Genomic DNA, 13689 nt, shown 5'->3' on the forward strand with positions numbered 1-13689 from the left:
TAGGAAAATATAATGAGATTCCAATAAGACCAACCACATGCGTACATTCAATTATTATATCCCCAAAAACGAAGTTTGGGGGGGTATATAGGAGTCACCCGGTGGTCGGTCGGTCCAGCGGTCCGTTGCATTTTCCTTGTCCGGAGCATAACTTGAAAACTATTGATTGGAAGTCAATATAACTTCATACAATGGTCAAGCACATTGAGAGGAAGTGCAGTGCACAAGAACCATAACTCCATCTTGACTAACTACAGAGTTATTGCCCTTTGTTACTTTTCCTTGTCCGGAGCATAACTTAAAAACTACTGGTTGGAATTCAAAACAACTTCATATAATTGTCAAGCACAATAAGGGGAAGTGCAGTGCACAAGAACCATAACTCTATCTAAAGTAATTACAGAGTTATTGCCCTTTGTTACTTTTCCATTGCTTTCTTTTGTCCAAGTAACAATTGCTTTCTTTTGTCCGAACCATAACTTGAAGACTAATGGTTGGAATTCAATATAATTTCATACAATGGTCAAGCACATTGAGAGGAAGTGCAGTGCACAAGAACCATAACTCTATCTTGACTAATTACAGAGTTACTGGCCTTTGTTACTTTTCCTTGTCCGGAGCATAACTTGAAAAGTACTAGTTGGAATTCAATACAACTTCATACAATCGTCAAGCACATTAAGAGGAAGTACAGTGCAAAAGAACAATAACACCATTTTGACAAATTACAGAGTTATTGCCCTTTGATACTTTTCCTTGTCCGGAGCATAACTTGAACAGTACTGGTTGGAATTCAAAACAGCTTCAAACAATGGTCAAGCACAATATGAGGAAGTGCAGTGCACAAGAGCCATAACTCTATTCAGAGTAATTATAGAGTTATTGTCCTTTGTTACTTTTCCATTGCTTTTTTCTTGGCCATAGCATAACTTGAAAACTACTAGTTGGAATTCAATACAATTACATGGGTCAAGTATATTGAGAGAAAGCGCAGTGCACAGAAACCATAACTCTTTCTTGACTCATTTAAGAGTTTTTGCCCTTTATTACTTTTTATTGTCCTGTGCATAATAATTAATGGATGGAATTCAAAGAATCAACATACAATGGTCAAGGGCAGTGAGATGAAGTGCAGTGCACAAGAACCATAACTCTATTTGAACTAATTACAGTTATTGCCCTTTGTTACTTTTTTTGTCCAGTGCATAACTTGAAAACTAGTAGTTGGAATTCAATACAACTTCATACAATGGTCAAGCACAATGAGAGGAAGTGCAGTGTACAATAACCATAACTTTATCTTTAGTATTTGTAGAGTTATTGCCCTTTATTTATTTTCCTTGTCAGATGCATAATTTAAAAACTAATGTTTAGAATTCAATGCAACTTTATACAATGGTCAAGGGCAACGAGATGAAGTGCATTGCTCAAGTAGCTTAATTCTTTCTGGACTTATTAAAGAGTAATTCAATAAAACTTCATCAATGGTCAACCACAGTGAAAGGAAATACAACATAAAAAAACCACAACTATCTTTAATTGCCCACAACTATATCTCTATTTCAATTCTTTTACAAGGTATTCTGTTACTAGTAACTTCCTCATTTCCTAAGCAGCTTTGCGGGGGTATTAATCACATTTAGTGATTGTTCTAGTATTAAAATTGTCCTGGCCCCGGAGGTCATAGGTTTTCCTTATATGAAGAGGTAAGATATTTGACATATTTGAAACATTTTGAAGCGGACCAATACCAAGATTGTTCAAATTGTAGCCCTGGGTTCAAAATTGGCCCACCCCCGTGGTCATTGATTTTTATTTTGTACTTATAGTAAAAACATTAAATATCTTTTTCTCTGAAGGTACATCACTTAGAGCTTTGATATTTAGTATATGATATCATCTATAGGTCTTGTACCTTAGTTGTTTAAATGAAATTGGCCCCTCGTGTCAAAATTGGCCCCGCCCTGGGGTCATAGGCTTTCCTTATATGAATATAGTAAAAACTTAAAAAGTCTTCTTCTCTGAATTGACAATGGTTAGAGGTTAGATATTTGGCATGAAACATTGTGTACTTTACCTAAACCAAAAATTGTTCAAATTATGGCCCAAGGGTTCAAAATACCCTGAGTAAATGGGTAAACCTTTGTGAAAACTGTAAATGACAAGAATCTGGGCCAGGGGCATTTGTATTTAACAAAGACATTTTTGTTTAGTGATCAATCTTAGTCAGTCATGTAGGGCCATAATTGCCCTCTTATTATTATGTTATTAGCTCACAAGAGCCGAAGGCTCAGGGTGAGCTATTAGTATCAAAGGGGGATGCTCCGGCATCCGTCGTCATGCGTCAACAATCGTCTTCTTCTCTGAAACTACTGGGCAGATTTACTTCAAATTTGGTCTGTAGCATCCTTGTGACAGTCACACTTGAATTTGCTCATGTCATTCCAATTGGCCCTTTTTAGGGGTCAGCAGAGCTAAAAATAGAAAAACCTTTAAACATCTTCTTCTACAGAACTAATGGATGGATGATCACCAAACTTTGTCTGTAGCATCCTTGGGTAGTCTTTTATCAAGTTTGCTCATATTAATTTGATTGGCCCCTTTAAGGGGTCTCTAGGGCTAAAAATAGAAAAACCTTTAAACATCTTCTTCTACAGAACTAATGGATGGATGATCACCAAACTTTGTCTGTAGCATTCTTGGGTAGTCTTTTATCAAGTTTGCTCATATTAATTTGATTGGCCCCTTTTAGGGGCCGCTAAAGCTAAAAATAGAAAAACCTTTAAACGTCTATTTCTACAGAACTAATTGATGGATGATCACCAAACTTTGTCTGTAGCATTCTTAGGTAGTCTTTTATCAAGTTTGCTAATATTATTTTGATTGGCCCCTTTTAGGGGTCTCTAGGGCTAAAAATAGAAAAACCTTTAAACATCTTCTTCTACAGAACTAATTGATGGATGATCACCAAACTTTGTCTGTAGCATTCTTGGGTAGTGTTTTATCAAGTTTGCTCATATTAATTTGATTGGCCCCTTTTAGGGGCCGCTAAAGCTAAAAATAGAAATACCGTTAAATGTCTATTTCTAGAGAACTAATTGATGGATGATCACCAAACTTTGTCTGTAGCATTCTTGGGTAGTCTTTTATCAAGTTTGCTAATATTATTTTGATTGGCCCCTTTTAGGGGTCTCTAGGGCTAAAAATAGAAAAACCTTTAAACATCTTCTCCTACAGAACTAATTGATGGATGATCTCCAAACTTTGTCAGTAGCATTCTCGGGTAGTGTTTTATCAAGTTTGCTCATATTAATTTGATTGGCCCCTTTTAGGGGCCGCAAAAGCTAAAAATAGAAATACCTTTAAATGTCTATTTCTAGAGAACTAATTGATGGATGATCACCAAACTTTGTCTGTAGCATTCTTAGGTAGTCTTTTATCAAGTTTGCTAATATTATTTTGATTGGCCCCTTTTAGGGGCCGCAAAAGCTAAAAATAGAAATACCTTTAAATGTCTATTTCTACAGAACTAATTGATGGAAGATCACCAAACTTTGTCTGTAGCATTCTTGGATAGTCTTTTATTAAGTTTGCTCATATTCATTTGATTAGCCCCTTTTAGGGGTCTCTATAGCTAAAAATAGAAATACCGTTAAATGTCTATTTCTACAGAACTAATTGATGGATGATCACCAAACTTTGCCTGTAGCATTCTTGGGTAGTCTTTTATCAAGTTTGCTCGTATTAATTTGATTAGCCCCGTTTAAGCTAAAGCTTAAATACCCCAGGTCATGGCATTTCTTCAAGTTATTGTTTAAACATATTCTATGCTCAAATTTAATATAAGAATATATTGACATTCCAACACTAGAAAGCAGTTGTTTCTGGTGAGCGACTCAGGGCCATCATGGCCCTCTTGTTGTTTTTGCCTTCGCCGTCTTTCTGTCCATCCCCATTAAACTTGTTTGACTGTCACAGGTCGAACTGCTCATGGGATTTCAACCACACTTTACAGGAGTGATCAGTACCATCCCTAGTTGTGCACATCACCTTTGCTGCACAAAATGGCCGCCAGAGACAAAAATTAGAAAATTCTTGTTTGGCCTTCACAGGTCAAACTACTGGTTGGATTTCAGCCAAACTTTACAGGAGTGATCAGAACCATCCATAGTTGTGCACATCACAGGCATCACAGTTCCGCTTTGCTGCACATAATGGTCGCCAGAGCTAGAAATAGAAAAACCTTGTCCCGCCTTCACAAGTCAAACTTCTGATGGGACTTTTAACCAAAAATTACAGGAGTGATCAGTACCATCCCTAGTTGTGCAGAATACAGGCACATTCCGCTTCGCTGCACAAAATGGCCATCAGAGCTATAAATAGAAAAATCTTGTCCGGCTTTCACAGGTGAAGCTACTGGTGGGATTTCAATGAAACTTCACATGAATGACAATACATCGTTTTGGGAGACAATTATGTTTTTGTGACAAAAACCCTTCTAGTTTCAAAACCTTAGTTTTGTTTGCAACACCAGTGCTTGTTAAACTTTTTAATAATACTTAAAATGTATGCATTTTGTTTATTTTAGCATCCATTTCTACGTCTAGCTAAGCCTTTAGCCAGTCTAGTTCCTCTTATAATGGCTTCCAAGGAATCACAGAAAGGACACTAACTTTTCCAGGAATTATTAATTTTTAAGGTAAGATTAAGGCAGATGCTGAGGTGGCATATAACGATTCACCTGTGTGTGTGTGTGCGTGTGTGATTGTGTGCGTGTGTGCGTGCCTGTCTGTCTGTCTGTTATATAGATTATATAGTGAACTTAAAAAATCCTCTTGTTTAAAACCACTTTTCTGATTTCAACTTAACTTGGCAGCATTGTTCTTGCGTGAAAGGCTTTGAAAGGTTGTTCAAAGAATTTGATTTCATGCAAAAATCTGGTTGCCATGGCAACCAAAAGGAATTATAAGAAAATTTTTTTTTTAAAAACTTCTTGTAAAGACCCACAATGCCTACAGCTTAGATATTTTGCATATGGCCTTGTCTAGTAGACCTCTACAAAGATTGTTCAAATTATAGCCCTGGGTCAAAATTGGCCCTGCTCTGGGGATCATTGGTTTTCCTTATATGTTTTTAGTTAATACTTAAAAAACCTTCTCTGAATTAACTAAAGTGAAATGTTAGAATTTTAATATCAGCTGACCTTGATTGTGATAAATGACCTACTTTCTTGTCCTTTGATAAACAGCTATGAAATTTTGACCATAAGCTGCTTTAAATTCAACTTTTATATCAGTTGACCTTGAATTTGACAAAGTGACCTAATGTCTTGTCCTTTGATGTACAGCCATGAAATTAGGGTCATGTGCACAGTTTTAGATGTAAAAATGAGGTTGCTTTATACCTTATGTGGAAACCTTAGTTGGTATTGCATTTGGACCCCCTTGGATCAAGGTCAATGTTGACATTACGAAAAATAGAAAAATGGTTTCCAGACACTATTTAGAGTTAGGAATGAGATATTGTAATCAAACTTGGTATGGCCAAAAAGACAATCTGTGTTTTGGGGAACAGGCTGAAAAAGTTGGGTAGGGTAGGTACCAAGTTTTTGTGCCCCCACTTTAAGGGGGGGCATTTAGATTTACCCTTGTCCGTCCATCCGTACATCCTTCCGTCTGTCTGTCCGTCCATTGTCTTTTTGTGTGGCTCGTAGCTCAAAAAGTAATTGACCAAGAGTCATAAAAACTTTACAGGAATGTTGATCAGCATGTGAAGTTGTGCACCTGGGTATTTTCATGTGGATATATTTAGTATTTTTAGAGTTTTTGCCCTTGACTTAGTAAAAATTTGCAATTTTCAACTTGTGTCGCATGTAACTAAAAAATATTTGACCTAGAGTCATGAAACCTTACTGGAATGTTGATCAGCATGTGTAGTTGTGCACCTGGGTATTTTTGTGTGGATATTCTTAGTATTTTTAGAGTTATTGCTCTTGACTTAGTAAAAATTTACAATATTTAACTTGTGTTGCACATAACTCAAAAAGTTTATGACCTGTAGGCCTGAAAGTTAACAAGAATGTTGGTCAGCATGTATACTTATGCACCTTGGAGTTTTCTTGTGGATTTATTCAGTATTTGTAGTATTTGCCCTTTACTTAATAAAAGATTTTTAGTTTTCAACTTGGGCACATGTAGCCAAAAAAAAAATTTGACCTACAGACATAAGATTGACAGATTGGAGTGTGGGGGCACCCGTGTCCTATGGACACATTTCTAGTTCTAAGTGTTTGTTTCGGTACCCCTCGCTTTCGTAAAGCTTTCCTGATATACAGAAAGCCAGTAGTGTCATTTTTGTTAAAAGATGTTTTATTCCTGGTTTGTGTACCAAGCTCAATATTTCTTGAGATTTTGGTAATATATAGCATGGACTGTTTATTATACCCCCACCACAAAATGTGGGGGGGGGGCTATAATGGATTCGCTTTGTCTCGTCGGTCGGTCAGTCGGTCGGTCCGTCCGTCTCCATTTTCATGTCCGCTCTATGGATCCTGTACCAATTGAATGATTTTCTTCAAACTTGGCTCAAATGTTCACCTCAACAAGGGTATGTTCAGAACCCATGTTGCCCATGTGTCAGCTCAAGGTCAAGGTCACAATTGAAGGTCAAATATCAAACACAATCAAATATTATACAGTATGTCATGTCCGCTCTGTAAGTCCTACACTAATTGAAAGATTTTCTTCAAACTTGGCCCAAATGTTCACCTCAACAAGGGGATGTGCAGAACCTATATTGCTTATGTGTCAGCTCAAGGTCAAGGTCAGAATTGAAGGTCAAATATCAAACAATCAAATATTACACAGTATGTTGTGTCCGCTCTGTAAGTTTTACACTAATTGAAAGATTTTCTTCAAACTTGGCTCAAATGTTCACCTCAACAAGGGAATGTGCAGAACCCATATTGCCCATTTGTCAGCTCAAGGTCAAGGTCACAATTGAAGGTCAAATATCAAACAATCAAATATTACACAGTATGTTGTGTCCGCTATGTAAGTTCTACACTAATTGAAAAATTTTCTTCAAACTTGGCTCAAATGTTCACCTCAATAAGGGGATGTGCAGAACCCATGTTGCCCATGCGTCAGCTCAAGGTCAAGGTCACAATTGAAGGTCAAATATCAAACAATCAAATATTAGACAGTATGTTGTGTGCGCTCTGTAATTCCTACACTAATTGAAGGATTTTCTTTAAACTTGGCTCAAATGTTCACCTCAACAAGTGGATGTGCAGAACCCATGTTGTCCATGTGTCAGCTCAAGGACAAGGTCACAATTGAAGGTCAAATATCAAACAATCAAATATTACACAATATGTTGTGTCTGCTCTGTAAGTCCTACACTAATTGAAAGATTTTCTTCAATCTTGGCTCAAATGTTCACCTCAACAAGGTAATGTGCAGAACCCATGTCACCCTTTTGCTGACTTAAGGTCAAGGTCACACTTGAAGGTCAAAAATTGACTTAGTAAATATTCTTAAATTTTAACATGTAATTTGAATATTTCTGAAACTAGGAAAGGTATTTGCTTGAAACTTAAAATATATATGAAGTGTCACAATTAAGATATGCTGGTCAAGTTTCTTAACTCTGTATTGCATTTTAACAAAGTAATGCCCCTTTTTAAGTCTTCAAATTTACATACAATCAAATATTAGACAATATGTTGTGATCACTCTATAAATCCTATACTAATGGAAGAATTTTCTTCAAACTTTACTCAAATGTTCACCTCAACAAGGTTATGTGCAGAATCAATGTCACCTTTGTGCCGGCTAAAGGTCAAGGTCACACTTGAAGGTCAAAAATTGACTTAGAAAATGTTCTTAAATTTTCACATGTACTTGAATATTTCTGAAACTAGAAAAGGTATTTGCTTGAAACTTAAAAGATATATGAGGTGTCACAAATAAGATATGCAGGTCAAGTTTCATAACTCTGTATTGCATTTTGACAAAGTTATGCCCCTTTTTAAGTCTTTAAATTTACATACAATCAATACTAGACAATATGTCGTGTCCGCTCTATAAATTCTATACTAATGGAAGGATTTTCTTTAAACTTTACTCAATTGTTCACCCCAACTGGGCAATGTGCAGAACCCATCTTACCCTTGTGCCAGCTTAAGGTCAAGGCCACACTTGAAGGTCAAAAATTGACTTATAAAATGTTTAGTACATACATGTGACAAATGAAATGGGCCAAATCTGGATTTTCAGCTGGATTTTGAGGCTCAAAACTGGATTTTTCATCGACTCGAATTTCAATGCGTGTTTGACACATTTGGTTCAAAGAATCTATATTACCCTCAAAATCATTAAATGATTATACTTTTTATGATTTTTTTGTTGATCAATATTAATTTATTTCACCAAAAAATAATAAATAGATAAATAAATAAGTGTAGTCATACAGGCTATTTCTAAAACAGTCACATTTTTACATTTCATTATTTTCAGTTTGAAAAATTATATCTGTCTTTTCAGTCATTCAATATTGGCTACAAGCTATTTGAAAACGTGCAACAACTATTCATGAACATAAGACTCTGACAGTTAAATTACGTAACATAAGTAGAAGACTCAAAATAAATTCAAGAATCGTTCCTTTAATTAAATCCACATTTTTGCCTCGATGATTGTGTCATTCCTAAACAAAACAAAAAAATTACCCACTCACTAAAAATAGGTTAATTAGACATCTCGAACAGGTTGTTGAATGATCCACTTTAAATGATTCTGCTCACCTTTTATCTTTATCAGTGCGGCACTAGTCAAAGAAAATGAAAGGTTGAGCCGAATTCATACATGTAAATTTACAGGGTAGTTTTGATGACGTAGCGTGTAATACCTACTGCCAAATTACAAAAGAGGTCAATTGACTGACACACGACACGTGTTAAGTTAAACATGTGAGAATAACTTTGGGTATTGGATAGGGCTGTGCATTGCCATTTTTTTCTGTCACGATACATATCACGATATTTGTTTTTCAAAACGATGCGATTCACGATATGTATTGCATACTTTGAAAAATTGCGATGCATATTGCGATTCTTATGTTGCGATGCGATACGTATCACGATACTGACTTTCAGACTTTGTATATAAAAATTTGGCCATTTGTTTACAGCATAATTACAAATATAATATAAAACTATTACAATAGCAAAAAAAAATAAACTCTTTAACTTGTTGTTATAACTTGGTTTCCGATTTTGATCTTTCAACAATTTACAGTTGACTCTCAATAAGTCAAAATCGCTTTACTCAAATTTCCGCCTTAGTCGAATAATTTCTAAAGTCCCGTCAAATTTCCTTCTTTATCTTTGTATTTGAACTCCGCTTAGGTCAAATTTTGAGTTACCGAGACTCCTGTTTAGTCGAAAAGAAAATTTGGTCCCGTCAATTAAAGTCCAACATATTTTCATCTCAATTAGTCGAAGTGTGAAAACAGACGACTGATCAAAGGTCGGCGACATCAAGGTGAGATGTTGTCACTCGTGATGTACACGTTTCATGGTCATTTTTTTGCCGGTCATCATGTATTATTAACACCTCGTAAAAGTGACTTTAATCCGTTTCAGGACTTAATTGGTTTTAACAGTTAGATAATTAAATTAAAATTTGATTACATTTCTAAAGAATGTTTACTCGTATCAGTCTGACGGGGGTTAGTCAAATAACAGCCTAGGTATTAATGTGTGTTATCAACTTAAATGACATTTGTATAATTAATGTTCCCGCATATTACATACATTAATTTGTCCTTCCGGTTCACGATAGTTGCTAATTTCGTTTTCGTCCGATGATCAATTAAATCAAATATAATTGTGTGTTTATGTTTCACTAATAATATACATGTATTAAATTTTGGCACATGTATATACATGTACGAATGTCAACGTAATAGCGATAGTTCCACGTTACTCGAATTCCGTTTCTCTCGAAGTAAAATGCCCAGTCCCTTGGATTTCGAGTTACCGAGAGTCAACTGTACTTTTCTGATTACTTAAGGATTAAAGGTATTGTTAATTATACCATAACAGCAAATTGATATCTTCTATTCTAACACTAAAGTCCACTTCTGTAAATATGGCAGTTTAACAATTTCAGTCTTACAATACACCACTAAAGATTTTTCTTGTGAAAAAAAAAAGTAACAAGTGATTTACAATTAGGTCAACAACTGTGTAAATAACAGTTTATCAGTTTCAATCTCAATTTTTCGTATTTTATTTTGAGTTTGCAAATTTTGCAAACACTCCACGTCCGGTCTTCCACATTATACAACGCTGTCTGTTGGATCCCCAAAAAACTACAATGTTCCCAAAACTCGTGAATTATATGACCAGGGAGGATTAACTATAGTTTCCCCTTCTAAATATTTTGCAGTCTACAGTCATGTTTTCTGTTTGTTTGTTTTGTTGATATTTTACGGGAAAATGATGTCAACGGAAATGAAAGTATAAATACGTGACGAATATCACATGGGAATGTTGTCATCATCACTATTTTAATTCGGCATCAAGTGCGACTAAATAAAATTACAAATTCATGTTTGTAGGTTGTTTTTTTCTTGAAAACGCATAGGTCTCTAATTATTTATTTTATTATGAACAAGTTCAAAGAACACCAGCCTATTTATACGCAATTGATAAAACTTGGTTAGTTACCGTTAAATGATTGCGGATAATGGGAAACGAGATGACAACGATGCTATGATAATAGTTGCGCTTGTTCATTGTTTTCATCCGAGCTATTTTTCTTTCTTCAGTCTTTCAAAAAATACGTTTGTCCTTATTTTCCTGGAAGATATTGTTAGTGTATTGCGATACTTCCCCGCTATATCGATAGATCGGGAGGTGAAATATGTATTGCATTGCAATATATTGGAATTTGTAATTTCTTTACAATGCATACATCGAGGACAGGGCAGATCGCGATGCATCGATGAATCGTTACACCTCTACTATTGGAACTGTTTATTACGTCACCTTGCTGTCAATTAGCGACTCAACATTTAATCCGCTATAATTTAGGATATGGACAGATAACAATCAATGCCCGGAGGCACGGTTTACATTTTAGATATAGGTGCTGTGTTTTTTTTTTTTTATGTTGATTTTATTTTTAAATATCGGGAATTCAAGCTGTAATATCGGGAATCGGGATCAGTGTCGAAATATCGGGATTTTTTTAAATCCCGCCGGGATGTCACATGTATGTTAGTACATTGGGAAAATGAAAGGTTAATTGTAACTGTTTCAAACATGATTTGATAATATATATTTATACTATTACCTGTACAATTAGTCTTTTCTCCACCAGAGATCATTTCTTTTTATGTATTTGTGCCACTAAAGTTATTCCCTTAACCACCTTTCCAAGTTGTCTTCTGTCAAGGACATTGGTGGGGGTATGAATCGCATTCAGCGATAGTTCTAGTTTATTCTGTTATAATTGGCCACCATGCCTGTGCTGTGCAGAGTGGGGCAATTATTACTGTCTTTGTTTTGTCCTCTTCGATTTTTTGTAATATGCGCGACATCAGGCTGAAAGGAGGAAACATGTAATATAAACATTTATTCCATGAAAATATAAAAGCCTCAACAACAAATGCGTTTGATCTGGATACCTAGTTACATATTTTGGCAATTTTGCATTAAGTCTTGAAGCAAATAAATCAATTTCTAATCGTGGAAATTTCATTCTTAGTTTTTGAAAAATTGTTTCACTTAATGACCATTTTAAGTCGTCGTTTCCATTTCTGCTTAATCTGTCTGCCTGTGTATTCGACACTCCAGGCATGTGACATGCGGATAAATGTATTTTCTTTTCAATACACCAAAACCAAATTTGTCGCTCAGTACAATCTAAATTTTTTATTTTACCACCCAAATGATTTATATATGTACAACTAGTTGTATTGTCAGTGTGAAGACGGACAAGCGCATTTGTGATATTTTTACAAAATGTCTTTACATACATGTGAATTTTTTCAATGATCAAGTGAGAGATTTTTCTTCAAAAAGAGGGAGATTTTAGAATTTGCAATAACCAAAGAAGGAAGTTCTGAAATCAAAAATAGGTAGATTTCTTTAATTTGTTTTTGTTTTTAATTTTGTTTCTCTTTAACCTTTTCTAACGGTCTAATATACAAAGTGGCGTACCGAACCCCCGGTGATGTGGCTGTCATTTTTAGCTCACCTGTCACTGTAGGGTGAGCTTTTGTGATCGCTTTTCGTCTGGCGTCCGTCGTCCGTAAACTTACTTTAAATGACATCTCCTCATAAACCACTGAGCCAATTTCATCCAAACTTCACAGGAATGTTTGGTTCCAATTGTATGACACCCCTCCCCCCCCCCCCCCCCTTTTTCCTAAAAAAGGCTTCCGATTTGTTGATGTAAGACTTGTTCTGTTTTCTTTCAGTTGCTTGATATTCTCATTCAATTTATCTCCAAGCATATTTGTGGCCGAAGGTGTATTCGCCGACCATATTGAAAAATTTACCATAACATATTTCCGTCACTAACAAAACAAAATTTTTGGCAATTAATTGACTTTGAATCTAATAACATACTGATTCGTTATTGTAGCATATTTGACGTGGTATCCGTCATGCCACCGTTTTCACATTGCAGAATTTTAAAATTTGTGACGTATCCATCACTTATAATATTGTATCAATGATTCTTTAATAAAACTTGCCTCTGCAAAGTTTATATGCGATGCTTTTTATATTTATTATACTTTGTAGAAAATAATATTACACCAAATAAAAAGAAATCTAAATAATTACGTTTAAACATACCTCGTTGTCATTCTCATCCATTTTTATTTATGGGTAAATTTTCACTATCCTCAATGAGAAATTCTTTGATAGGTAACAGTGTAAACGTTTTGTTTTTAGAATATTGTAACGTGTTAACCTTAGCTGCTGAAGCCTCATAATGAATACCTTGGCTGCCGGTAGTTGCGTTCCTTATCTGTGAGGCCCTTAAGGCAGTTAATGTGTTGGATGAAATATCACACTGCTGTCCAGTTGAATGTCATTTACCCAACCACCTGCTTTTGACGATAAAGATCTCCATCATCCCTTCCTGATGACATCGCATGGTGGATACTAGTTTGTTAAAACTTTTGTCTCCATCTTAGTATCAGTCTATGCAAAATTATATATTTTTCAGGCCACAAGAACCGGCACCCTTAGATTTATTTTAGGCCTGGATGATTTTCATGCTCCCCGAAGAGAGAGCATATAGTCACCGTCTTGTCTGTCTGTCCATCTATCCGTCTGTCCATCCGTATGAACCCAGAGGTACTTGTGTGATTTGGAGAACAATGGGTAACAGTAAATTCTCTTAATCCATTATTACTTGTGTGTTTCTTTTTAAGCCTTGTGTGACTAAAAATGGCCAAAAAGATCAAAGGAAAAGTCACATAAGTACCCTTTTGTGAGTACATCCTTTGTCTTGTCCGGAGCATAACTTGAAAACCCTTGAAGATAATTTGTTTAAACTTCACACAGTGGTATAGGGCATTAAGGCGGAGTGCAGTGTCAAAGAACCATAACTCTATTTTGCACCGTCTTTTGCATTATCTCCCCTTTTAGAAAAATCCTGTCCA

General features: G+C 35.5%; 1 protein-coding gene across 7 annotated transcripts in view; it reads left to right on the plus strand.

Moving 5' to 3' along the window:
• Positions 1 to 13689, plus strand: part of LOC132712736 (serine/threonine-protein kinase PAK 2-like) — a 168740-nt gene that overhangs the window by 138123 nt on the left and 16928 nt on the right. For all 7 annotated transcript variants that reach the window (XM_060695155.1, XM_060695158.1, XM_060695161.1 and 4 more), the window contains one exon: positions 4589 to 4699. In XM_060695155.1, the coding sequence (XP_060551138.1) occupies positions 4589 to 4672 (84 nt within the window). In that variant the 3' untranslated portion in view covers positions 4673 to 4699. The remainder of the gene's footprint in view (positions 1 to 4588; positions 4700 to 13689) is intronic.

The sequence above is a fragment of the Ruditapes philippinarum genome, unplaced genomic scaffold (genome assembly GCF_026571515.1).
Source record: "Ruditapes philippinarum isolate M1 unplaced genomic scaffold, ASM2657151v2 ctg3931_1_1_1_1, whole genome shotgun sequence".
In the NCBI taxonomy this organism is placed as follows: Eukaryota; Metazoa; Mollusca; class Bivalvia; order Venerida; family Veneridae; genus Ruditapes; species Ruditapes philippinarum.